Source organism: Ambystoma mexicanum, chromosome 3p, assembly GCF_040938575.1.
Source record: "Ambystoma mexicanum isolate Mex_15411 chromosome 3p, UKY_AmexF1_1, whole genome shotgun sequence".
Taxonomy (NCBI): domain Eukaryota; kingdom Metazoa; phylum Chordata; class Amphibia; order Caudata; family Ambystomatidae; genus Ambystoma; species Ambystoma mexicanum.
Window position 1 is genome coordinate 280124594 of NC_090925.1, and position 24301 is coordinate 280148894.

The window sequence follows — 24301 nt, forward strand, 5'->3', positions numbered from 1 at the left end:
TTGCAATTGGAGCCAGGGGACTTGGGGGGACGGCATGGTATTGTTTACTTGAAATCTATGATAGATGTCCAGTAAAAAGACACCATCCCTGTTCCCTTGGCCTCACAGTGCCAAACACACTCACACAATCAACAATATTATGTGTCTATGCGAGGGACTGGAGGGCCCAGGGTGCAGGCATGGTAATTTGTTGTGAATCTCTATGATAGTTGTCCAGTAAAGAAATACAATCCCTATCCCCTGGGTTCCACAGCGCCTCAGAAGGAGAGCTGATTTTGGCCGGTGGGTAGGGGGATTGGGCAACAAAGGGATTTTTAAAATGCCTTTGTTGTACAACACTCCTCCGCCCCCGGCCCTCGCCAAAATCAGCTCCACAGACAAACACACACACACATTCACACAGCAAGCGCTCTATCATTCACTCAAGTACCCATCACCATACACTCACTCATAACACAAGCATACACTCATCCATACACATACTGAAATAAAAAATAACTGAACATAAACTTACCTTCTGCCCCGGTCCTGAAGTTTCCTTCCCAGTGCTCGAGTTCCTGCATCATGAACCGGAATCGGGAAACAAGTGTTTCCAGGTTCCTGCACATGTGGGCAGGGGCCTGAGCATGGGAGCTGAAACACCCTGCTCCAGCCTGCTCTGTCTGAATGTGTGAGGATATGTAGGATCTACCTCTCGCACATACAGATATGCAGTTCCCCTTCCAGCATTTCGAATGAGCTAGGCAAGGCTGGTGAAGCAAAATACCCCCAGCCTTGCATGGTTCATTGAGCATGTGCAGCTGGGGAACTAAACTGTCAAAGGGAAATAACGTTTCCCTTTGACAGTTTAGCCAGCCCAGGAGCATTCCTCAGCTGGAAAAAGCAGCTGAGGGAGTACTCAGTGTTTCACTAGGCTGGCTCCTCCATAATGGGTGAGCGGGCCACTGGTTCGGCTCCCCGTCACCCATTACTGACAAGCTGCCCCTGTCCAGGGCTCCCCATGCCCTGCTTTTTCTTTCCTTTTTTTAAAAAATGGCAGGCTGGGGCCTCACGCTCCACCCCCCGGAATGAGGGTGGGCCCTCATGGAGGGAGAGTGGGGGTGCGTGCCCCACAATTTGAATACTTCTGCCCTAACCACTTTCCCGTGCCTGTTACACTCTTCATCTCTTGTGCCTTGCCATTTCATGTATACTCTTAAGACTTTACTTTTCTAATTCTAGCCTTAGTGTTGTACACTGCTTCAGTACCTCCCTGTTGTGCAGCACTATGTGCCTTGACAACTTAAGACTTCACTTCATAAATACAGGAGATAAAAAAATAACATTTGACAAAAATGGAGGCTGAATAAAACCCTACCTTTTAGGAGTCCCAATATTTTTGCAGAACGTTTTTATATGTTTACATTATTATTTGGAAGGTAGAACTGCATTGGTTGTTTGATGTTTTTTTTTCTGGCATTTAATATAGTGCTAACATGCTACACATCTATTATTGTGTTCCCTCGTGCCAGTGTGAATAATTACCATTATTATTTGGGCATATACATGTGAGAGTCTGTATCCTGGTATGTGTGAATAGATTGTGCTATTGTTTAGGAATATATAAGTTTAAGACACAATGGGCCTCATTACACGGATGGCGGAGAACCATGGCTCTATTAGCGCCATGGTACATGCTGGTAAAATACCGGCACCACCTTGGCGGAAAGGGGAATTACCGCCCCATTCCAAGGTTGGCGGGGCGGTAATTCCCCCTTCCACCATTGCCCTTCCCCATTTTTGCCCCATAGGGCATAATGGGAATGGGGAAGGCGCTAATTACGGTACCGCAAATTGCGTACCGTAATTAGCTCCCTGGGTTCCTTTGCGGGTTGGTTTTTAACGCCTGCAAAAAGCAGGCGTTAAGTCCCCCAACCCGCAAAGGGACCTCGTAGTAAGACGGTAAGGATTTACCGGTACCGGTATTTTACCGGTACCGGTAAATCCTTACCGCCATCCGTGTAATGAGGCCCAATGTGTGTTTATGTCTGTGTGTATCTAAGTATGTGTTTTAAGTGCCTGTATTAACCCAACCATCTCTGTTGAAGGCTGCGGCTGCATGATGCAAAACTCATCAAAGATCGGCGATACCACCTGCGCACCTACCCCAACTGCTTTGTGGCCAAAGAGCTTACAGATTGGCTGATCGACCACAAGGAGGCGCCGGACCGTGAGACCGGCAACCGGCTGATGCAGAAGCTCATGGATCACACCATTATCCACCACGGTGAGGGTGCTTCCTGGCATGCGCACCGTCCTGAGACTTCAGTGAGGGAACCTTTTTGTATGCATACTGTCTTGGGTCTTTGGTGAGGGCACTTCTTGGCATGCATACTGTCCTGGGAGTAGCGTGAGGACACGTTCTTGCAAGCATACTGTCCTGGGTCTTCAATGGGGGCACCTTCTGGCATGCATAGTGTCCTGGGTCTTCAGTGAGGACGCATTCCAGCATGCACACAATCTCGGGTCTTCGGTGGGGGCACTCTCTGGAATGCAAGCATTTGTGGGTCTTCTGTGACGGCACTTCCTGGCATGCACACTGTCTTTTGTCTTGTGTGAGGGCACTTTCTGGCATGCATACTGTTCTGGGTCTTCAGTGAGGACACCTTTTGGCATGCATGCTGTCCTGTGTCTTCAGTGAGGGCACTTTCCGGCATACATGCTGTGGTTGGTCTTCAATGAGGGCACATTCTGGCATGCATGCTGCCCTGTGTCATCTGTGAGTGGACTTTCTGGCATGCACACTGTGCTCGGTTTTTAGTGAGGGCACATCCTGCCTTGCACACTGTATTGCGTCTTTAGTGAGGGCACGTTCTTGCATGCATACTGTCCTGGGTCTTCAGTGAGGGCACCTTCTTGCATGCATACTGTCCTGAGTCTTCAGTGAGGGCACATTCCAGCATGCACACTATCTTGGGTGTTCAGTGAGGGCACATTCCGGCACGCATGCTGTCCTGGGTCTTCTGTGAGGGCACTTTCCGACATGCATGCTTTTGTGGGTCTTCTGTGAGGGGACTTCCTGGCATGCATACCGTCTTTGATCTTGGGTGCTGCCCTTGAGTGCTCAAATAATTTAGTCCTGTACTTTAAATTCCAAATTGTATGAGAGAAAAAGTCAGACTGGAGTGGCGAAGGGATGCAGGTTTAAACCCACGGACGGACCATCCACACCGCGGCCTGCTGCCATCGGTCGTAAAGTACATTGCAGGGTTTATTTATCAGGTAGTAGTCACCTCAGCCATTGGGAAACCTGTTCATTCAGAGAGAGACATAAACGATGAAGACAAAAAGGAAGTATTCCAAATAAGCATCTAGAGACGTCTAGGGAGGTTTGGGTGATGCAGAAGTGCATCTCCTTCGGCTTGCTGCTAGCCCAGCTCATGAAACACCTCACTGGCTCAAGATTTAGTAGTGTGGCTGAATGCTTATGCATCAATCTTTAAGACTGAGGTAGAGATGCTAAGATTACACCAAAGTGCGTAGAAGATACCTCGGCAGATTAACACGCGTGGCGCCTTGCAATCCCTGTATAGAAGCCTGTAAATAATGTTCTTATTGCAGGCTTGTGCTATCACTACCAGCCTGTTATCAGTTATTACAGTAGGGTTGTGATGTCGGAATGCCTGCTGCTTGAGCCAGCAGAGAGCAGAATTCCCGCTGTCACTGCAGCACGGTAATGCCGTGATAAGCTTTCGAAATTCCTTTCTTTCAAAATAGCTTTCTGTGATACTTTACAGCCATCAGTTGGTAAAGAATTGTTTATGGCAGTGTGTTTATTTTCTGCACCAACACCCGAGCTGTCCTTTCACAAAGATCTTAGAAACGACTGGGTGGATCGCATTGTGCTGTGTTTGAAAACTAGTCTGTTTTCCCCTTTGTGAGTCAATTGTTCTTCTCCTCCTGTGTCTTCCCTATTGTTGTGACCCCCGTACTTCCATGCGCTTCCTGCATTGTGTGGTGCTGGGGTGTGTGTCCCCTTCTTTTCTTCACGCCGTCTCCTCCAACCTTCCTCTTTTGCACCCCCCATGGTTCCCTCCGTTTCTTCCATCTTCTCTAACTGCTACTCTATTTCCTATCCTATCCCTCTCTCTAAGTCTGCCAGGAAGAATTTCAAGAGGGACATCCTGGTCTCCAACCCAGGCCTCCCTATCTCTGATACCTACACCAGTGCTTCCTCCAGACAGACCCTTACTGATATACACTTTGTCATTCCCTCTTCAGGCCTATGGACCCCTCATATGGTCTCTGTTCTCTCCCCTTTTTCCTCCTCTCCCATTAATGGTGACACTAGGGGGGAGGTCCTCCTGGCCCCCTTCCAATCCTCAAAGACCATCATTTATTTCTATATGAATGCCACCTTCTTGGTCCATGGCCCTCAGCCCAATCTCCTCCTTTTCAATAGGCGTTTCCTACGTCTTATCAACTTGCTTCCTTTTCCTGCTACTCCTACTTTCACCCCTTTGGCTCCTCCACCACCTACTTTTTCCACCACCTCCCTGGCAACTTCCTCTTTATCTCTGGCCACTATGCCACCTCTCTGGCACCCTCCTCAGCCCCTCCTACTACTGTGCCATCTCCTTCATCCTTCTCTGCCCACTCTGGTCCCTCTACCACTTCCGCAGGGCATACCTCAAAGCTGTACCGCACCACAAAATTATTTCAAATGTGGCAATCTGCTCTACGCCGCTACTCCCAACTCTCGCTCGGCCATCAACCATTCTTCTGACATTTGCCGACTCCTCGAAGAACTTGACCTGGATGTCCTCAGAGCCACCGAGACATGGTTCACAGCCAGCTCTGTCACAATGTAAACGAGGGCGATTGACCCCTGACCGGCACATAGAGTCAGAGCTCGCTCTCAAATACTGTAAAACAAGATAGCTGCACCTTGAGGTGGATGGGGGTGCAGGTTTACTACTCCAACACCAATCAATAATGAGAACTCAATGGTTTGGCAAAGGGGAGTCCGTTTAATGACAAGTACAAGAAACGGGGAAACATGGAGACAAGCAATGATGCGATGGTCCGTCTCGCTTCAACTCCCCAACAATCTTCATTCAACAGCAATAGTTATAGTTAAAATTCGTCATCATTGACGTGTAACACTCATAAATTTGTCATGCAATTCTATTGGTTGGAAATGGTAACTTATGTATAGGTGCTATATCTGTATACGGTAATGGAGTGTGAGGATTGGTTAACTCTTATCAGGGGGTCGTCTACGCCCTTCCCTCTAACATTACTCATGTAGACGACACTAAAAGTATGACGTCCCATTGGTTGTACTAACTATAGGACCTTAGATTATTTGGCCCACTGTGATTGGCTGGCTACAACTCTAAGCATAAATCTCCACTTTAATTAGCAGCATGCAGAATGGTCACCCAGATGCAGTATGCCCCAAGATTCACCCTGCCTCCCTTCCTTCAATCACTACTTTAGGGCTATGTGTCAATTAGTTGGCTGAGGTTGGCCACGCAACTGTAGCTTCTTGTCAGGAAAAGTTATGGTATCTCCTGCTTTGGGTGACATCAGAGGTTGGTACCTCTTCGCGCTTGGCTGGTCACGTGTTAGCACACCGTAAATCTGCTTTGTTTCCCTTCTGTTTGTGCATGTAATTCTTACTTTCAGCTTCCACCTGCCTGGGCCCCCTTATCTCGACCTTTGCGGGGCATGCTGCTTTGCTCTTAAGTTTCGATTCTCCGAAGTTACTGTCCGCCTTCCTCTCTTGGTTTGACCTTGATTTCCCCTGCCAAGTTTCAATTCCACTGTCTCTCTTCTTGTTTTAGCTGGAATAAGAATCCTGGCCTTTTTTGACCTTTAGTATCCTCGGTTAATTCTGCTTTTGCATAAAGTGGACTGCACTTATATAATGTGCTTCGTTGAGGTAGATATATATAGTTGGCGCTTGCCGCTCTATTCTTCTAATAAGCATAGCAAGCCTTGCACTGTTTTCTTAGCCTCTTGCGTTACAAGCCTATGTACAGGCGTTAGCTGGTTGAATACTTTCATCCTGCTTTGCAGTTACGTTTTTTTATATTTCAACATCGTCTCTTCTTCTATGTCTGTGATATCCTTATCCATGGTGTTTCGTCTTTGTGTGTCATCTTTTGGTTGTCGTTCTTCATCTGTACGTCTGTCCGGACCCTTGTGACATAATCATTCGTCTTCCATTAAGGCCTTTTGAGTTTCTTCTGGGACAGTGTTTAAACCATCTTCATTTCGTGTCATTTGCTGGTATGGTTGTCTCAATGGATACCTTACTGTCCATGGTTGCCTGGTTATTGACATTTCAATAGGTATTGCTCTTCTTATTGGCACTGGACAGAGCCCTAGTGCGGCTCTCTGCTGGTTTATTTGCTCATCGTACGTCACATATCTCGGTGTGAACGTTCCTGGTACTTCAAAATGGGTGGCTGAAGTGCAGGCCATATTTGGGACCTCCTCTACACTCCCCCCTCTGGTCGGTTTATCGACCACTTCCGCTTCCTCCATTGGATTCATCTTACTTGGTTCTTCTGTATCCATTTCTTCTTCATCTTCTGGGTTTGTGCCTGATGGTGTGAAAGAGTGTCTCTTTGGAGTCCATATTTTTATCACTCCTTTCAGGCTTCCTGCGGTCTTTACATGCTCGTCCTTGTTCCATGTCATTAGCTGGCATTGTCCATTTGCGCTACAATAGATCCATTTTCCTTCCTAGTTTCTGCATTTCCTGAGGTACAAGAACTTCTGCCTTCACAAAGTCTCTTATTTCGTCATCACTTACATCTCTGGGCTTCCATCCTGGTTTCGACATCAATCATGATCTTCATCCCTATAGCTTTCTTTGCAGTTTTCTGGCATTGTGAAATTATTATCTTGATGACACAAAACACTAGTAATATCATTACTAGCAGGGCTCCTAAGAACTTGAATGCATTTGCCATCCATTGTGGAACCCATGAAAACAGTGATCCAAACCAGCTGTCATCATTAAATTTGTCCGCTTCAATGATCATCTGGTTCTGTAGGTTTGTCAGCATACCTATAGCTTCTGTTAAAGTTCTGTTTTCTTAGTCGTGAGACGGTATAAATGTGCAACATGATTCTCTGATTTTTGCACAAACTCCTCCATCCATGGCTGTGATCATGTCAAGTACATATCTGTTCTGGAGAGTTATCAGTCGGATTGCTCTTAACTCTTACTTGATTGCATTGAATCCCTTTATTGTTGAGTTGATGGTTTGCAGTAACTCCCATCTGGTTATCTGAAACCATTTGGTATTTACTCCGACCTGGACTCTTGGCATGAGGATGGTTGTGAACACTGATGTGGTGAGGCTGAACAGCCTGTGTTCATATGGGATTGCATGGAATGCCTCTTCTGATTTGGCAGAGAAGTCATTTTCTTTCTTCATTCGGGATGGCAGCTCCAGAGATCTCTTCTTCCTCATGTGAGCATCTGTCTTTGGGAAACTGTCAAATTCAGGTCACCTCTCGGGATCACTAGCGCTGGAAACTGGATCCCCAGTTTCTTGGCAGTCTGATGTATGCCTTTGATCCGCACGCCTGAATAATGATCCATAATAATTGCACTTCCATTAGTCATTCGTGGAGCTTCAAAAATTCATCTGCAGTTCTGGTTCTCTCACATCTTCCTTGTGCCATTGTTCCTGAAACACAATTTCGGCTATCCAGTGGCACTATCTGCAGGGGTCCTCCTCTGTCTTCAACCCATGTCAGTATTTTTGTACGTTTTGGCCATAGAGGTTTACACAACCTCTGTGAGTTCTCTATTGGTTCCTTATAGGCTCCAAAGACCATCCATGCTCGGCAGATCATCACTCCTTCTTCCCATCCGTTTGGTGAAAGCACTGTTCCCCAAATTTGCATTTGGCCTCTGTTCTTCCAATTTTTGGCCTCTTCTGGCGTTTTTCCTTGGACATTTAGCTTTGGGTTTACTTCCCATCTGATTTCTGCTCCTTTAACTCCAGGCTTCTCATATCTGATCACATGATTCTTTGTATGGGCTCTGTTTCTCGTCTTAATGTCCTGTGTATAATCATCTTCATTGGGGTAATTTGTCTCGGTTGCCCATATCAATGAGGCATCCTTCCCCATGAACTGACCTCTGGTGTTGCACATTGCTACATGTGACAGACAATGGCCCTCATTCCGAGTTAGGACTACACCATGGAGTAAATAGCTCCATGGTTGGCAACCATGGAGCTATTTACTCCATGGAATACCGGCATGGTGAATGGAGTAATTACCGGTCCATTCCAAGATTGGATGGACCGGTAATTCCCCATTCACCATAGCCCTTCCCCATCCCCATTTCTGCCCCCATAGGGCTCAATGGGAATGGGGAAGGAGGTAATTACGGCACCGTAAATTACGGCGCCGTAATTTACTCCAAGGTCACTTTGCGGGTCCCGTAATTTACTCCTGCTAAAAGCAGGAGGTAAAGAGGGACCCGCTAAGGGAACTCGGAATACGGAGGTAAGGGATTACCGCCATCGGTGCCCTTACATGCGCCGGTAATCCCTTACCTCCAACCTCGGAATGACCCCCAATGTGCTGTTGGGACATCAATTTCTACAGCTACGAAGATCTTGGACTTACCCATGCTGTACGGTAGGAGTGCACATACGAAGCATTCTCCTTCTGAATTCCTTCTTCCAACTTCCTTTATGTGTTGGTACCAAATGTTGTTTCCCAGATGTGCTGTGCTATCCAGGTAGTTGTTTAGTTCATTATCATCTTCATGTAGGCTTCTTTTGATTCTTAGTGTCTTCCTGTAGTTCGCTATAACTACATCTCTAAATGCATCTGTATGACTTTTCCTTGCTAGAGGACTCTCAGGTATTTCTGTCCATGGTATCGGTCTCTTCACCTGTGCCATTTGAGCGGACAAGCGTCTGTCGGCTTCGTCCTGGTCCTCGTGCATTTTTTCTCTGCTGCGTGCAAGTGCCCATGCCACCCAGTCTAACACCGGTCCGGTGAAAGGTTGTATTGTAGACCTGGTGCTTGTCCCTTGTGTTGGACAATGCGTGCTTGTAGATTCAATCTCTTTCGGTTTGTTCTTCAGTTCTACTTGTAGTTTTCTTACTCTGTTTATGTGTGGTAGTAGAAGATCTACTAACATTTGTGTCTTTGTGGTGTGTTTTTCTGAGGCCGCTTCAGTCTTCTTGAGGGCTTCTGATATAACTGCTTTTGTTGGCCTTTCTCTTGATTCTTCATGATTTTTCTCACTATCTCCTGTGAACGTTCTTTCGGTAGGCAGTCTCATCTTCTCTGCTGCTTTTGTTTGTGGTTCTGCGGTTATTGATATTAGGCCCATCTCGTGTGCATTCTGTGTGTGTGTGCGTATATGTGTCAGTGCTTTGTCTTCATTCTTTTCGTGCCGACCCTGTCTCTGGCTTTCCTGTTGATTTGTTACCCCAAGTGTGTATGTATCACTGCTAATTACATTCATTTTCATCTCATTTACCTTACCATCAGATTTTCTCGGGACTGGAATTACTGTATAAGGTCTGGGTGCTTTTGTGGGTTTCATGCGTACATCATCAGGTGGGTGCACTGCGATTGGAGCGCTTCGTGCACCAATAAAAAATGCAGTTCTAATCGTTAATGACAGGAAAATAATGGCAATTATAATACATAGGCAAATTATAATTCGATGCGTACGGCGACAGCATTTTCTTCCAGAGAAGCAAGGGTGCCTCACTGCTTGTGGGAGGACCAGGTTACTGTTCTGGGTCCCCATCTCGATCATTCAACAAATGTTAATGTTATTGTTCCCTCACCCAATGTCGATCTTCGAACAGTTTTGTATCGAAGTGTCAAGTGCTTCACAAGGGTCTCCCCTCTTGCGGGAGGTAATTGTCTTTTACTACAGGATACAGTTCCTTTGCTAAACTATGGGAACATTATATTACAATAACACATTGATGAGACACTTTTACTGTGCATGTTCAAAATACGTGAGTTCCCAGTCCACTCCTTTAATCTGCTTCAGTCTGGAAGACATATTGGACACTGGACAGTATGAGGAAATATAGGAAAAAATGACAACAATATCACAATCACTTCTTGACTCTGCTTTCTCGATCTGTCCCTTGGCGGAAAGTTTTTCAGAATCTCCCCAGATAGTCTCTTCGATGATTGGAAAGTTCCACTTGGAGAATGATTCCATGCAGGAGCATTCCCAATTGTGCAATATTTGCTGGATCTCAGATGAATGTGGGGGCGTCAATTTCGATAGGCCTCCCCACTAATTCAGGAAAGTCAGCCACTATGTGGAAAAAGACTCTGTGCACCATTCTGCTGTCTTCTAGTGAAAGGGACATTGTTCCTGCCTTGCTGGGTTCAGGATTATAAGTGCTTTCCTTGATGTGAACAATGCTTGCACTGTTCAGTCACGTGGAGTACGACCAATATGCTGATTTTGTTTAATAGATGACTCAAATGTTCAGTGTTTGCTGGATCTCAAAGAAAGGTCAACGTATCTGTGGTTGCTCCGACAATGGATGGGCACTCTTCGATTATGCTAAAGAAAAGTGTATTGATGAGTTCACTTAGTAACGCCTGTGGTGGAAGCATTTGTGTCCTTATCACTGTACTCAGGGAGTACGATGAAGGCTTTGGCAATGACAGTAAGCAGGTGTCTGATTACCTTTTCGTTTTCAGGATCTTGTAGAAAGTCTGTCACACTGGTGACCCTCCCTACCAGTGATGGATATGATATTAATACTAAGTGGAAATAAGTAAGCACGTTCTTAGTGATGTCTCTACTGGGGGACACTATAAGTGCTGCCAAACAAAGTCTCAGTGCTGTGTGAATCAGGATACTGTATCTGCTTTCAATGTAAAAGTCCTTGATCAAAGTTTATAGCCTTTTCCTCAACAAGGCTTAAGTGTGACTTGGTTCAAAAGTTTGTGTCGACAAAACGTGCCATGGCTTATGTGCGCAATTTCTTCTTCACCCTGCAACTAGGATGCACAGAGTGTCAATTTTTATGTCCTTATCCTCTTTTTGTCTAGAGGAAGTGTCCAAGTAAAACCACAACTTACAAAAAAAATCTTTGTCTTTTCTTTGCTGCTCATGCATGCTTCTTCCTCGTCATGGATCTCGTCTGCACATGCTGTGGTTCTTGCCCGTCGTCTGTAGTCTCTTCGCGGTGGGGTGCAGCTATGGGGCTTTCTCTGATATAGGGCTTAATGTCATTGAGAAAAATCCATGCTCTCCTGTCCTACGATTTCACAGCTGACGGAGTGCAGTCCTCCACGATGAGAGGACCATTGAATCTTGGCTCGTCCCACCTTTTTCTTGTGTGGTTCTTTATTAATACAGTATCTCCAGGGAAGCTGAGTGGAACACGTAGACCATGAACTGGGTCTGTTGTAGTGTCTCCTTCTGTGTTTTGTGCTGCGCTGCACCCTTTTCGTCATCATTGTAGCTGGTCTGAAATTACAGTAAGGCTGGATGTCATGCAGTTCAAGTACTTTTGCATTTTGGATCCTAGGACCTCTCGGGTTGACTGGTCATCACATCTTGCTCTGTCTCGAGGGGTAGGGGAGTTTTCCTTTTGCTTCCTGTGACTATCTCGTGTGGCGTAAGATGATGGTCGGAGTCTGGTTGGTTCAGAAGAGCATACAATGCCAAAGGAAGGCAGTGAAACCATCCCCTCTTTAGAGTAAGCTTCAACTTGGCTATCCTTTCCTTTAACAAGCCGTTGAGCCTCTCACAAACCCCATTACCTTCTGGATGATACAACAAGCTGATCTGTTCAAAGACTTCATTTACAAAATGAGCCCCATTATCTGATCTCATTACTTCACACACCCCACACCTAGGGAACACTTCCCTCACTAGGAATTTGGCCGCACAGGTAGAGTTTTGGTGTGTACATGGACCTGCTTCTATCCATCTAGAGAATGGACACACCACGACCTGTACCCGTTGCATACTTGAATCATGTCGACGTAATCGACATGCACGTGCTGAAATGGCTCATTGTGCCTGGGGATGACTCCTCTCATTACCTTTAATGTGTGCCCAGCGGTGAATTTCTGGCAGATTATGCAGCTCACCATAAAGAATGCAACATGCTCAGCTAAATTCGGTATAAACCAGTCTTCCGCAAGCATTGCTGCTAGATTCTCCTTTGTGATATGCACCGGGTAATGTAACTGCTCCAGCGCTATTTTTAGTAGGGCTACAGGCATCACTGCTTTACCAGTGCTGTCTTGCCTCCATAAGCTGTCAGAGGGGTTTAAAGAACACCCTCAACGTTTCCACAGGTTCTTCTCTTCCTGCGGCGCCTCCCCATGTATTTCCATTAGTTGTGCTTGCCCCAAATTGCTATAGGCTTCTGGTGTGGTTCGTGCTACCATCATCCTTTCATGGGTGCATGCCACTTCCACTTCCATAACCGTCTCATTTTTTGATGCCATACGCTTGGCTTCCGTGTCTCCTGCGTGGTTTCCACGTGACACAAAATCTGTCCCCTTTGAGTGCGTGGCGCATTTCACAACCACTATGCCCACTGGGAGCTGTAGTGCCTTTATTAGCCTGTCCAATAGGGCTGCGTGCTGCACTGGCATGCCATCCTCTCGGAAGTAGCCCTTCTTTTTCCAGCACGCTAAGCCTGCGTGCACTGTTGACTTAAAATAGGCGGAGTCACTGTACACTGTTACTTTTTGGTCTGCATGATTCTCAATGGCGAGTATCAACGCCAATAATTCTGCAGCCTGTGCTGAATAATGAGATGGTATTCATGCACTGACGAGTCCTCGAAATTCCCCATTCGCTATGTGTTTCATTACAGCGACGCCTGTGTATCTTTGTCCGTCATCTTGATTGATTCTCGAAGACCCATCAATAAAGATGATCTCCCCTCCCGCCAGGGCATTTTCTTTCACCCTGGGGATTTCGTCATCGAATTCTTCATAATCTGCAAAGTCATGTATAGGCTCTCCTTCAGTGACTGGCTCAGCTATGAACGTAGCTGGGTTCACTATTTTACAACAGACTATTTTAACCGATGAATTCAATATGATCACTTCATAAGCGGAAGCTCTCTGAGATGTCAATGTGCCTTTTGGTTTCTCTAATATGGCAAATAATGAGTGCTCGACGTAGAACGTCATGGAACATCCCATTACAAGGGTTGTCGCCTTCTCTATGGCGAACGCTGCGGCAGCTAAACTTTGTTCGCATGGGAAGTGACCCTTCATAACTGGGTCCATGTTCCCGCTGTAATATGCTAAGGGCTTGTACCCCAATGAGGTCTTTTTGGTGAGTACTGCTGTCATGACGCTGCCATTTGTGTGCGAAAACAGGTAGACTTCCTCTGCATAGTTAGGAATTCCGAGAACTGGAGCTGTACAAATCGCTCCCTTGAGTTCAGAAAACCCTTTCTCCATCACCTCAGACCATTCCATTTTTCCCTTTGTCACTTGGGCCTTCTTTAGGGCCTGAAGTAAAGGCTTAGTATACGAGCTGTAATCGAACACCCATGCCCTGACATAGTTGCATAGGCCTGAAAAGCTGTGCATTTGCTTTATTGTGTGTGGCTTAGCCGTGTTCAAGATGGCTTCAGCCCTTTCTGGGGTCACCTTCTTCCCTTCATGAGAAATTAGCTGGCCTATGTACAGCACTTCCTGTTGACAATATTGTAATTTTTCCTTGTCAACCTTGTAACCCTTTTCAGCCAGTATAGTCAATAGCTGAACAGAATCGTGCCTGCATTGTTCTTCTGTGGTACTGCAGATTAGGATGTCATCCACGTACTGCAAGACAACACTTTCTAATGCAATATTGCTAAGGTCCATCTGTAGGACTCTATAGAAAATTGACGGGGACTCACAGTACCCCTATGGCAACCTCAGGCTTTTCAGATGCATTTGTCTGAACGTGAATGACGTCAGATCTTGTGAGTCGCGGTGTAACGGGATTGAGAAAAAGGCATTTTTCAAGTCAATCACCGTGAAATATTTTGCCTCGACGGGTATATTACGTAGAATTGTAGCCACTTTAGGGACTAAAGGGAACTCGGCCTCAACAATATCGTTTAATGCTTGTAAATCCTGGACTAAATGCCAAGACCCTCCCTTTGATTTTTTGACAGGATAAACCGCTGTATTACATGACGTTTCTGACGTCACTAAAATGCCCTGGTCCATCATCTGTCTTCGCAATCCCTTCCTCTACCTCTCTGGACATGGGATATTGTCGGACTCTCAGCAAAATTGCTCCTGGCTTTAGTTTAATTTTCACTTTTCCCACCCCCTTCAAGAAGCCTAGTGTTACGCTCACCTGGTATCCACAGGGACGCCACCCAGCCGGGTTACTCGCTGGTATTCTTCTCAGCTTTGCCATGATGTGGTCTGCGGAGAAGGTTCTGCCTTGTGGTAGAATTAGGCGTGCTCTCCGTCCTGCCTTCTTTGCAGGGGTGCGTTGTCTTTCATGGGCGAGTGCGGTCCAGTTACTTCACTGATGCCGGCCCGTTTGATATTGTTCAGTTAGGTCTTATTGCTGTTCTTTAGTTTTGTTGCTATCCTGCATGCCTTTCTTTGTTTAAAATGTCTCTTTTTTTTCTCCCTTATGTATGCGGAGCTTCAGCGCGGCGAACTGGCTTGGTTGAGGCCCGCTGGTAAATGATGGCGCATTAAGAGCGCTATGATGCGGTAAGCGCTATGTGCAGCGCTGCGAAGTCTCGCCTTTGTTAACCTGTGTTTTCCTTCCTTGTAGGTCGCGGTGTTCTTCAGTGCGAGTGGAATGTCCGGAGTGATGCCAGCCAAGAGGCGACCAGCCAGGTAAGCCTTTTGAGCAGTTCGTAATTTGTGAATGTCTCTACTGCTTTCTTTAATGTTGCCTCTATCTTCCTCTTTCAGGTTCTTCTGTCCGGGAGGAGTGCAGATTCGAAGAAGCTGTTCTCAATAGCTGCAAGTGTTTTAAGATGAAGACTGCAGGTAAGATGCTGCTGCTAATGATGTTCCTTTTGTCTCCTTGCAGGTTCTGCTTCTCCGATGTTTGAGGGAATAGCTGAACACGGTGAGCGTCACATTGCAAGCTGCAAAGTAACGCAAAGCGTGTTGTCTTGCTCTGGTGTGGTTTAAATAGCCCCAACAAAATAGTCCAGGTAAAGTAGTCCCTAGGCTACCACACGCAAAACACTACACAGCATAGCTTGGTTCTTAGGAACCAAGCTATGTGCATGCCTCCATGTTGGCTGACAATACAATAAAGTAGTTCCTAAGCACATTGTTTTTCATGGTGTATGAGCCTGGCCCCATGAGGGTTTTTGAAGAGGATGCCAAGCTCTAGAGGCTCGAGTCCTGACTCCACCTGGCCAATGGGTTTGCCAAAGGGGGTTTTGAGCTAGGGTCATGACAGCACTCCCCCCTAAGGCCCCTCCCATGGTGTTCCTTCTGTCTGGCCCAGGTTTGGTTGGGAAGTTCCGATGGAATTTCCTGATTAGACGTGGTGCGTGGATATTCTCACTGGGCTCCCAGGATCTATCTTGTGGTCCAAATCCTTTCCAATCGATGAGATAATATAGCTTGGTCCTAGAGTATTTAGAGTCCAAGATATCTTTGACTTCGAATTCTGGTTCTCCGTCAACAAGTATGGGCTTAGGTGGTGTCCCAATATGTGTGCCGGGTTGCATTGGTTTCAGGAGGGACACATGGAATACCGGGTGGATGTGTAGATTAGGTGGTAAATCCAGTTTCACTGCTGCTGGGTTGATAATTGCCTTAATGGTATAGGGTCCTAAGAATCTGGGATAAAAGGTCCGGGTTCCCTTGATGGGTACGAATTTAGCGGCTAACCAAACTTTGTCTCTTACTTGATAATTAGGGGCTTTTTTCCGGTGTTGGTCGGCAAATCTCTTGTTTTTCTTTGGCATGAATAAGGTGTTCCTTTGCCCTTTTGAAAGCCTGAGTAATGGTTGTGTGTAGAGTCTTTACCGCTGGCATTTCCAAGCTGGTTGGAAGGTCTAGTTCAGAGGTACGTGGATGTCTGCCATAAAGGGTATAGAAGGGCGTTTGTCCCGTGCTTGAATGCAAAGAATTGTTATATGCATATTCGGCTATCCATAGTAGGTCTTTCCAATTCCTTTGTTCGTGGTGCAGCATGCTGTTACACATCGCCGCAAGTGGTCTCTATGGGCACGGACCCGCTTGTGCGATGCTTTGTTTCCTAACACCTCCAAGTTGGAAGCTTGTGATTCTCCCTGACCGGCTGGTAGCAGTCTAGTTGTTGCACGCTCCTTTGATGTGCGGCCGACCGATCACGTGATCCTTTATCCGGAAACGAAGCGGCCAGTGCTTCGCGTCGCTTCTGCCTTTGACACTCCGTGAGTTCGCTTCTGAATCCTCCTCTCTCTCCATGCTTGCATTTCCCTCTGTGCTTGCGGTTCCGACTTACCCTGTGTTTACTTTCCCTCTTCAGATCCTTCCCTCAGCTTTCGCTAGCTTCGTTCTCAGTCAGCTTCGCGGATCAATCTCATTCGTTTCCCGTTCTGGCCAGTCTCCCATCTGAGTAAGTTCCCATCCTCTAGGGTTCCCTTGTGTATTTCTACCTGGTTCTCATCTCCTGTTATCCTTCCAGATTCTCCCGAAGTTTTCCTACTCAGCCAGGTTCCAGATTCGAACTCTCGTCCTCTTCCCTCAGTCCTTTTCGGGTAAGAGGATTTCCATTGATCTCTCTTTCCTTTTCTGTCCTTGGGCTCTCCTCTAACCTGCTCCCTATTTCTTCCCTTCTCATAACTGCAGACAAGGTGTCTTATGTGATTCCCGGGAGTTCCTGTCGGAGACATCCAAATTTCTACCATCAGTCTGATCTGCACGAGCGGGATTTCGTCCAGGGTTTTCTTCCCATTGAGGGTTTCCCTGGGAGTCCTGGCCTCTCACCTGGGTCACTTTACCCTGGGCTGAGTGGCCAGGGCTGTCACTGGGAAATCTTCCCATCTGCTTTGGTTCTCCCAGTTGGAGTCATCGATTGCCAAGGTGAGCTGTTTGTGGATTCTTACCTAAATTTGTACTACAACAGCTTTAATTACTGATATATACAGTGGAATAACAGTAAGCGACGCCAGAAAGAATATTGGCAATCGTAATTCCAAATGGAACAACAAATGCAGCAGCTAATGGCGGCCATGCAGGCCATATCATTAGAGGTACAATCCTTGAAACAGGATAATGCTCAGCTACGACATCAAGTAGCTAGAGCCTTTTCCGACACTCCCCCGTCGTCCTTACATTCCATTATGTACGACGGTGACCCCTACAGATTAAAGGAATTCCTTGACAGTTGTATGATCCAATTCACTTTCAAATCTCGCTTTTTTCCTACCGATAAAGATAAGGTAGGCTATGTTATTTCACATCTTTCTGGGCCAGCTTTAGCTTGGGCGACCCCTTTAGTTACCTCCAACAATGTGATTCTCGATTCTTACACCGCCTTCTCTAACAGCCTCAAAACCATGTTTGGGAGAAAAGAGATTTCGGTTGCCACACAAGAGCGGCTTCTCGATCTAAAACAAGGAAACAAAGAATTACTTTGGTATATCACTCAGTTCAAGCAACTATCCTCTGAACTAGGCTGGCCAGATGAAGGTCTCCTCACTATTTTTCGGAGAGGTCTCACAGATGAACTCAAAGATGAGGTCTCTAAAGTCCCTCGTCCCGCTAATCTAGCTGATATGATCACCTTAACCATGCAAATTGATTACCGTATGCATGAAAGGACATATGAAAAGAAAAAGGGGAAAGGAACACGACCACAGTTGGAGTATTCCCCTACCATTCAGAAGACTCCATCTTCTACTGAAGAACCCATGCAAATTAGGACCGTTCGAGGACCGATTTCGGCTACTGAAAGGGAGAAGAGAAGGACTTTGAAACTATGTATGTACTGTGGGTCCTCTGCTCATGTTTTGAAAGACTGTCACTTGGTTCCTCCTCGTCGCTCTCCTATTCCTAAGTTGGGAAACTCCAAAGGCTTACCGTTAGGGGAAGACCGGTAAGTGCCCAGCAACATTCTTCCCCGTATCAGACTAGTATGTCACTTGATATCTCTCTCAACCAGTCCATGGTGGTAGTTTCTCTTTCCATCCTGTTACCAGAAAGTGTCATCCCAAGTATTCCAGCTTTAATAGACTGTGGTGCGGCTGGTAATTTTGTGGATGTGGAGTGGGCGAAATTACACGGTATCTCTCAGGTACCAAAGACTTTGGTTACTCCTATTCAGGGAGTAGATGGTACCCCTCTGAGTTCGGGTCCCATTAAAGAACAAACCATTCCGCTCACTTGTATGATATCGAGTCATAAGGAAACCCTGGTTTTTGATGTTATCAGGACTGCCCATTACCCAATCATTCTAGGGCTCCCTTGGCCGAGACTGCATAACCCGTTCATAAACTGGGCTGCTGGAACCCTTTTTCTAGGGTCAGAGTATTGCGTCCATCATTGTCTTTCTCAAGAATCAGTGGCGATCCGAATACCTTCGGATGAGACTCTCAAACCAGCAGTTTCTTCCATCAGCCAACTTGAGATTCCTGATTGTCATGTGCCTTACCGATCAGTGTTTGAAAATCCTGAAATTCCTACTCTGCCTCCTCATCGAAGAGATGACTGTCACATAGATCTGCTTCCCGATCAACCCATTCCCTTTGGCCACATGTACGTTCTTTCTCAAAGAGAAAAGTCGGTATTAAAAGAATACCTTCAAACCCATTTACGGAATGGTCTCATTTCTGAGTCGGTGTCTCCTGCAGGGGCTTCATTATTCTTTATTCCCAAAAAGGACTCAGATGAGCTCCGTCCCTGTATTGATTGTCGTAGTCTCAACAAGATAACTACCGCTGACAAGTATCCCATGCCTCTCATCACTGACATCGTTGAAGCTGTTTGAGGGGCTTCTTGGTATACCAAGTTGGATCTTCGTGGTGCATACCATCTTATTCGTATTGCACCCGGAGACGAATGGAAGACCGCATTCCGGACTCCCTTTGGACATTATGAATATCATGTAATGCCATTTGGTTTAGTGAATGCTCCTGCGATATTTCAGAGATTCATGGACCACCTATTTGCTGACATATTGTTCCGGTTCGTTATCATCTATCTCGACGATATCCTTGTTTATTCCAACAACCAAGAAGAGCACATTCATCATGTTAATACCGTGCTAGAACGCCTTCAATCCAACCATCTCTACTGTAAAGCATCTAAGTGTGAATTCCATCAGAAACAGGTTACCTATCTAGGCTTTGTCCTATCTTCCCAGGGTATTTCCATGGACCCCAAAAAGATATCTGCAGTGGTGGATTGGCCTATTCCAACAGGGATAAAAGACATACAGAGGTTTTTGTAGTTCGAAAATTTTTATCGTAAATGTATTCCTTCCTTCTCAGAAATCATACTTCCCTTGACTCGACTTCTCAAGAAAGCTGCCTCATTTGTTTGGAATGAATCAGCTCAGAAGGCATTCGACATTTTGAAGGAAATGTTTACTTCCACAACCATTTTGATCAACCCTGACCAATCCAAGCAATTCATTGTTGAGACAGACGCTTCCCAGAATGCTTTAGGAACTGTGTTGTTACAGTCATCTGAGCAAGGTGAAGAAAGACCAGTGGCATACTTATCCAAGACATTTAATTCTGCCGAGGTAAATTATTCTGTACTCGAGAAGGAACTGATGGCTATCAAGCGCGCCTTCGAGGAATGGAGGCATTTGCTTTTGGGTTCTCCCTTTCCTGTCTTGGTGCGTACGGATCACCAAAATCTCAAGGTTCTTCAAAATGCTTACACCGCCAATAGTAGACAAGCATGTTGGGCTTACTTCTTCTTACCCTTTCGGATAGAATTTATTTACTGGCCTGGCAGACATAATTTAAGAGCAGATGCTTTATCCCGCAAAGATTCTCCAACTTCTTCTTTTTGCCCAGAAAAGATGTTTCCCAATGCTCGGTTCATTGCAGTACTTACCGATTTCCTTCAAGAGGTACGAACAGCCACCACTCTTAATAAAACTTTCTGTGAAGACCTGGCATCTACTTATCACCTCTCCAAGGAAACTGAATACTACTTTCATGGTACTCAAGTTTTGATTCCCGTTCCTTCATTACAACTGGAGGTATTAAAGATTTGTCATGACTCACGAGCTGCAGGACATAGGGGCGTACTTCCCACATTGGAACTCATCCAACGACATTTCTGGTGGCCTTCCATGAGATCGGACGTCCGGGACTATGTTGCCACCTGTAAGATTTGTGCTCATGCCAAGTCTCCTTGTTCACCACCGTTAGGGTTATTAGCAAGAATGCCCATCCCAGACCGTCCTTGGCAGATCATTTCCACTGATTTCGTATCTGATCTACCGCCATCAGCGAATATGACTACTATCATGGTAACGATCGATTATTTCACCAAGTTAGCACACTTTACTCCTTTGCGAAGACTATCCAGTGCTCCTTTCATGGCCAAAATTTTTCTCTCTGGAGTTTTTTCTCGCCATGGTCTACCAGACACTATTGTGTCGGATAGCGGTCCCCAGTACACCTCTCTCTTTTGGCAACAGGTATGTCGCTTTCTGGGTATTAGACGTGCCCTCTCTTCTGGATACCATCCCCAGACGAACGGTCAAACAGAGCGATTGAACCAAACCCTCGAGGGATACTTACGGTGCTTTATTTCTGCAGCTCAAGACAATTGGGTGGAACTGCTTCCATTTGCAGAATTGGCGTACAATAACTCTCTGCATTCTGCTCTCCAGTCCACCCCCTTCTTTTGTACCTATGGTTATCACCCTTCCTTTGCTCCGAATGTGTCTCCCTCCGATTCTGGTTGTCCGGGTGTGGATTCTCTGATTGCAGATATCCAGAGACTTGCTAAGCAGTCGTTACAGAAAGCTCAGGATTGAGCGAAGAAGTACAATGATCTTCGTCGTCGAGACTTTAAGGAACTGACCATCGGGGATTCAGTCTGGTTGGCTTCCAGATTTCTTCCTCGTCATTTGGTCCCGTCTAAGCTATCTCCCAGGTACTTTGGTCCCTTTCTAGTTCTCTCCAAGATTGGGACTGCCGCTGTCCGACTTGCCTTACCTGCTTCCTGGTCTCGGATTCACCCGGTTTTCCACCTGTCCCAGATTAAGCCTGTGGTGCGGGATCATTTTCATCGCGATGGGGATTCTCTACCGCCTCCAGTTCTCACAGACAATGGTCCTGAATTTGAGGTGGCCGCTATCTGTGACTCACGATTCCGTCGTGGTCGATTGCAGTTTCTGATTGACTGGAAGGGTTATTCTCCTGCTGAAAGAACTTGGGAGCCTGCTTCTGGGGTTCACGCACCTCGTCGTGTGCAGCGTTTTTTCCTGCTTCATCCGGGTAAACCCGGGGCGCCCTCCCGGAGGAGGGGGCATACTGTTACACATCGCCGCAAGTGGTCTCTATGGGCACGGACCCGCTTGTGCGGTGCTTTGTTTCCTAACACCTCCAAGTTGGAAGCTTGTGATTCTCCCCGACCAGCTGGTAGCGGTCTAGTTGTTGCACGCTCTTTTGACGTGCGGTCGACCGATCACGTGATCCTTTATCCGGAAACGAAGCGGCCAGTGCTTCGCGTCGCTTCTGCCTTTGACGCTCCGTGAGTTCGCTTCTGAATCCTCCTCTCTCTCCATGCTTGGATTTCCCTCTGTGCTTGCGGTTCCGACTTACCCTGTGTTTACTTTCCCTCTTCAGATCCTTCCCTCAGCTTTCGCTAGCTTCGTTCTCAGTCAGCTACGCGGATCAATCTCATTCGTTTCCCGTTCTGGCCAGTCTCCCATCTGAGTAAGTTCCCATCCTCTAGGGTTCCCTTGTGTATTTCTACCTGGTTCTCATCTCCAGTTATCCTTCCAGATTCTCCCGAAGTTTTCCTACTCAGCCAGGTTCCAGATTCGAACTCTCGTCCTCTTCCCTCAGTCCTTTTCGGGTAAGAGGATTTCCATTGATCTCTCTTTCCTTTTCTGTCCTTGGGCTCTCCTCTAACCTGCTCCCTATTTCTTCCCTTCTCATAACTGCAGACAAGGTGTCTTATGTGATTCCCGGGGGTTCTTGTCGGAGACATCCAACTTTCTACCATCAGTCTGATCTGCACGAGCGGGATTTCGTCCAGGGTTTTCTTCCCATTGAGGGTTTCCCTGGGAGTCCTGCCCTCTCACCTGGGTCACTTTACCCTGGGCTGAGTGGCCAGGGCTGTCACTGGGAAATCTTCCCATCTGCTTTGGTTCTCCCAGTTGGAGTCATTGATTGCCAAGGTGAGCTGTTTGTGGATTCTTACCTAAATTTGTACTACAACAGCTTTAATTACTGATATATACAGTGGAATAACACATGCACCGTAAATATTGCTCGAGTGTCTGATTGGTTCTCTCGGTTTGGCCGTCCGTTTGGGGATGGTGACTGGTAGATAGCCGAACGTCGATCTGCGCCATTTCACAACATTTTCTCCAGAAGTTTGAAACAAACTGGCTGCCTCGATCAGAGACCAGAACCGAAGGGAAGCCATGTAGCTTAACCACGCCCTCCAGGAACACTTTTGCTAAAGTGGCTGCGTCTGGGAGGCCTTTGAGAGGAATAAAATGGGCCATCTTCGAGAATAAGTCCACAACTACAAGGATGGCGTTGAACCCATGGCTTGGAGGTAGATCAGTGATGAAGTCAAGGGAAAGAGTGTGCCATGGAACTGGAGGAATGTCCAATGGTTGTAGGAGACCAGATGGTTTTTGTTTCTGTGATTTATTTTGTGCGCAGACACCGCAGGACTGAATATACTGAATGATGTCCTTACGCCAGGTAGGCCACCAAAAGTTCTCTTTCACCTTAGCTAGGGTTTTGGCGATCCCAGGATGCCCTTTGATCAGTGAATCGTGATAGTTTGAAATAATATGCTGTTGTAATTCCTTCTTGGGTACATATAGGCGATCCCTAAAAAAGGGTAGATGATCCTTGATGGTATATTGTTCTCCTTGAGTTTGCCATGCGAGGTAGGCATCAGGATTCATTGTCCATTGGATTTCTTTTCGTAGTTCTGCTTGTGTTAAGGCTGTCATGATACCCAAGAGTTTGTCTTCAGGTATAACAGGTACTGGGTCTGGAGTTGTATATACTATTTCATCTATGCCCATGCGGGATAAGGCATCCGCCTTTCCTTTTCTGACTCCTGGTCGAAATGTGTTTACATAATCATATTCAGCGAAGAAAAGGGCCCACCATAATTGGCGCGAGGACTGGAACTTGGCTGTTTTGAGATATTGCAGGTTTCGGTGTTCTGTGATGACTGTAATGGTGTGTCTGGCCCCCAGAAGGTAGCGCCTCCAGGCTTTAAAGGCAGATTTGATAGCCAGGAGTTCCTTGTCCGTGATGGCATAATTAATCTCGGGAGATAAGAACTTTTTTGACCAGAAGGCCACAGGATGTAGCTGGCCGGTTTCCGGGTCTCTGTGTGAAAGGACAGCCCCCATTGCGAGACTGGACGCATCAGTTTCAACGACATAAGGGAGGTCTGGACGAGGATGTCGCAGGATTGGAGCAGAGGTAAACCTTAGTTTAAGTTCCTGAAAGGCTTCTTCTGCTTCTTCGATCCAAGCAAACTTTTTATTGTTTTTTCGTAATAGTACTGTGATTGGGTGCACAACCTGAGAGAAGTCTGGGATGAACCGACGGTAGAGTTCGCAAAGCCCAGCATGCTTTGTACCCCTTTCAGAGACGTCGGTGAAGGCCATTTCAGAATGGCATCTACCTTGTGCACGTCCATTCTAATGCCTCCTGGAGTAAGGATAAAACCAAGAAATTCTACTTCAGTGACGTGAAAAAAGCATTTTTTAAGCTTTGCCAACAAGCGATGTTGACGGAGCTTGGTGAGGACTGAACGAACGTGCCTGACATGATCTTGTTCCGAGGCTGAGTATACTAAGATGTCGTCTATGTACACTAAAGCGTGCACATCAATTAACTCCCTTAAGACGTCATTCATGAAATATTGGAATGCAGCAGGAGCGTTGCATAACCCGAAGGGCATGACTTGATATTCAAACAAGCCGTACTTGGTACGGAAGGCGGTTTTCCATTCATCTCCTTTTCTGACTTGGACCAGGTGGTACGCTCCTCGAAGGTCCAATTTGCTATAAATCTGGGCATCTTTAACTTGGTCTAGCATCTCAGGGATAAGTGGCAAGTGGTAGCGGTTCTTCACGGTGATTTGGTTCAAAGCGCGGTAGTCAATCCAGGTT

The 24301-nt window shown here is 46.4% G+C and overlaps 1 protein-coding gene across 2 annotated transcripts in view; it reads left to right on the top strand.

The window, feature by feature from the left end:
- Positions 1 to 24301, top strand: part of LOC138580340 (DEP domain-containing mTOR-interacting protein-like) — a 313232-nt gene that overhangs the window by 102477 nt on the left and 186454 nt on the right. For both annotated transcript variants that reach the window (XM_069650799.1, XM_069650800.1), the window contains exon 2: positions 2088 to 2266. In XM_069650799.1, coding sequence (XP_069506900.1) covers positions 2088 to 2266 — 179 coding nt within the window. The remainder of the gene's footprint in view (positions 1 to 2087; positions 2267 to 24301) is intronic.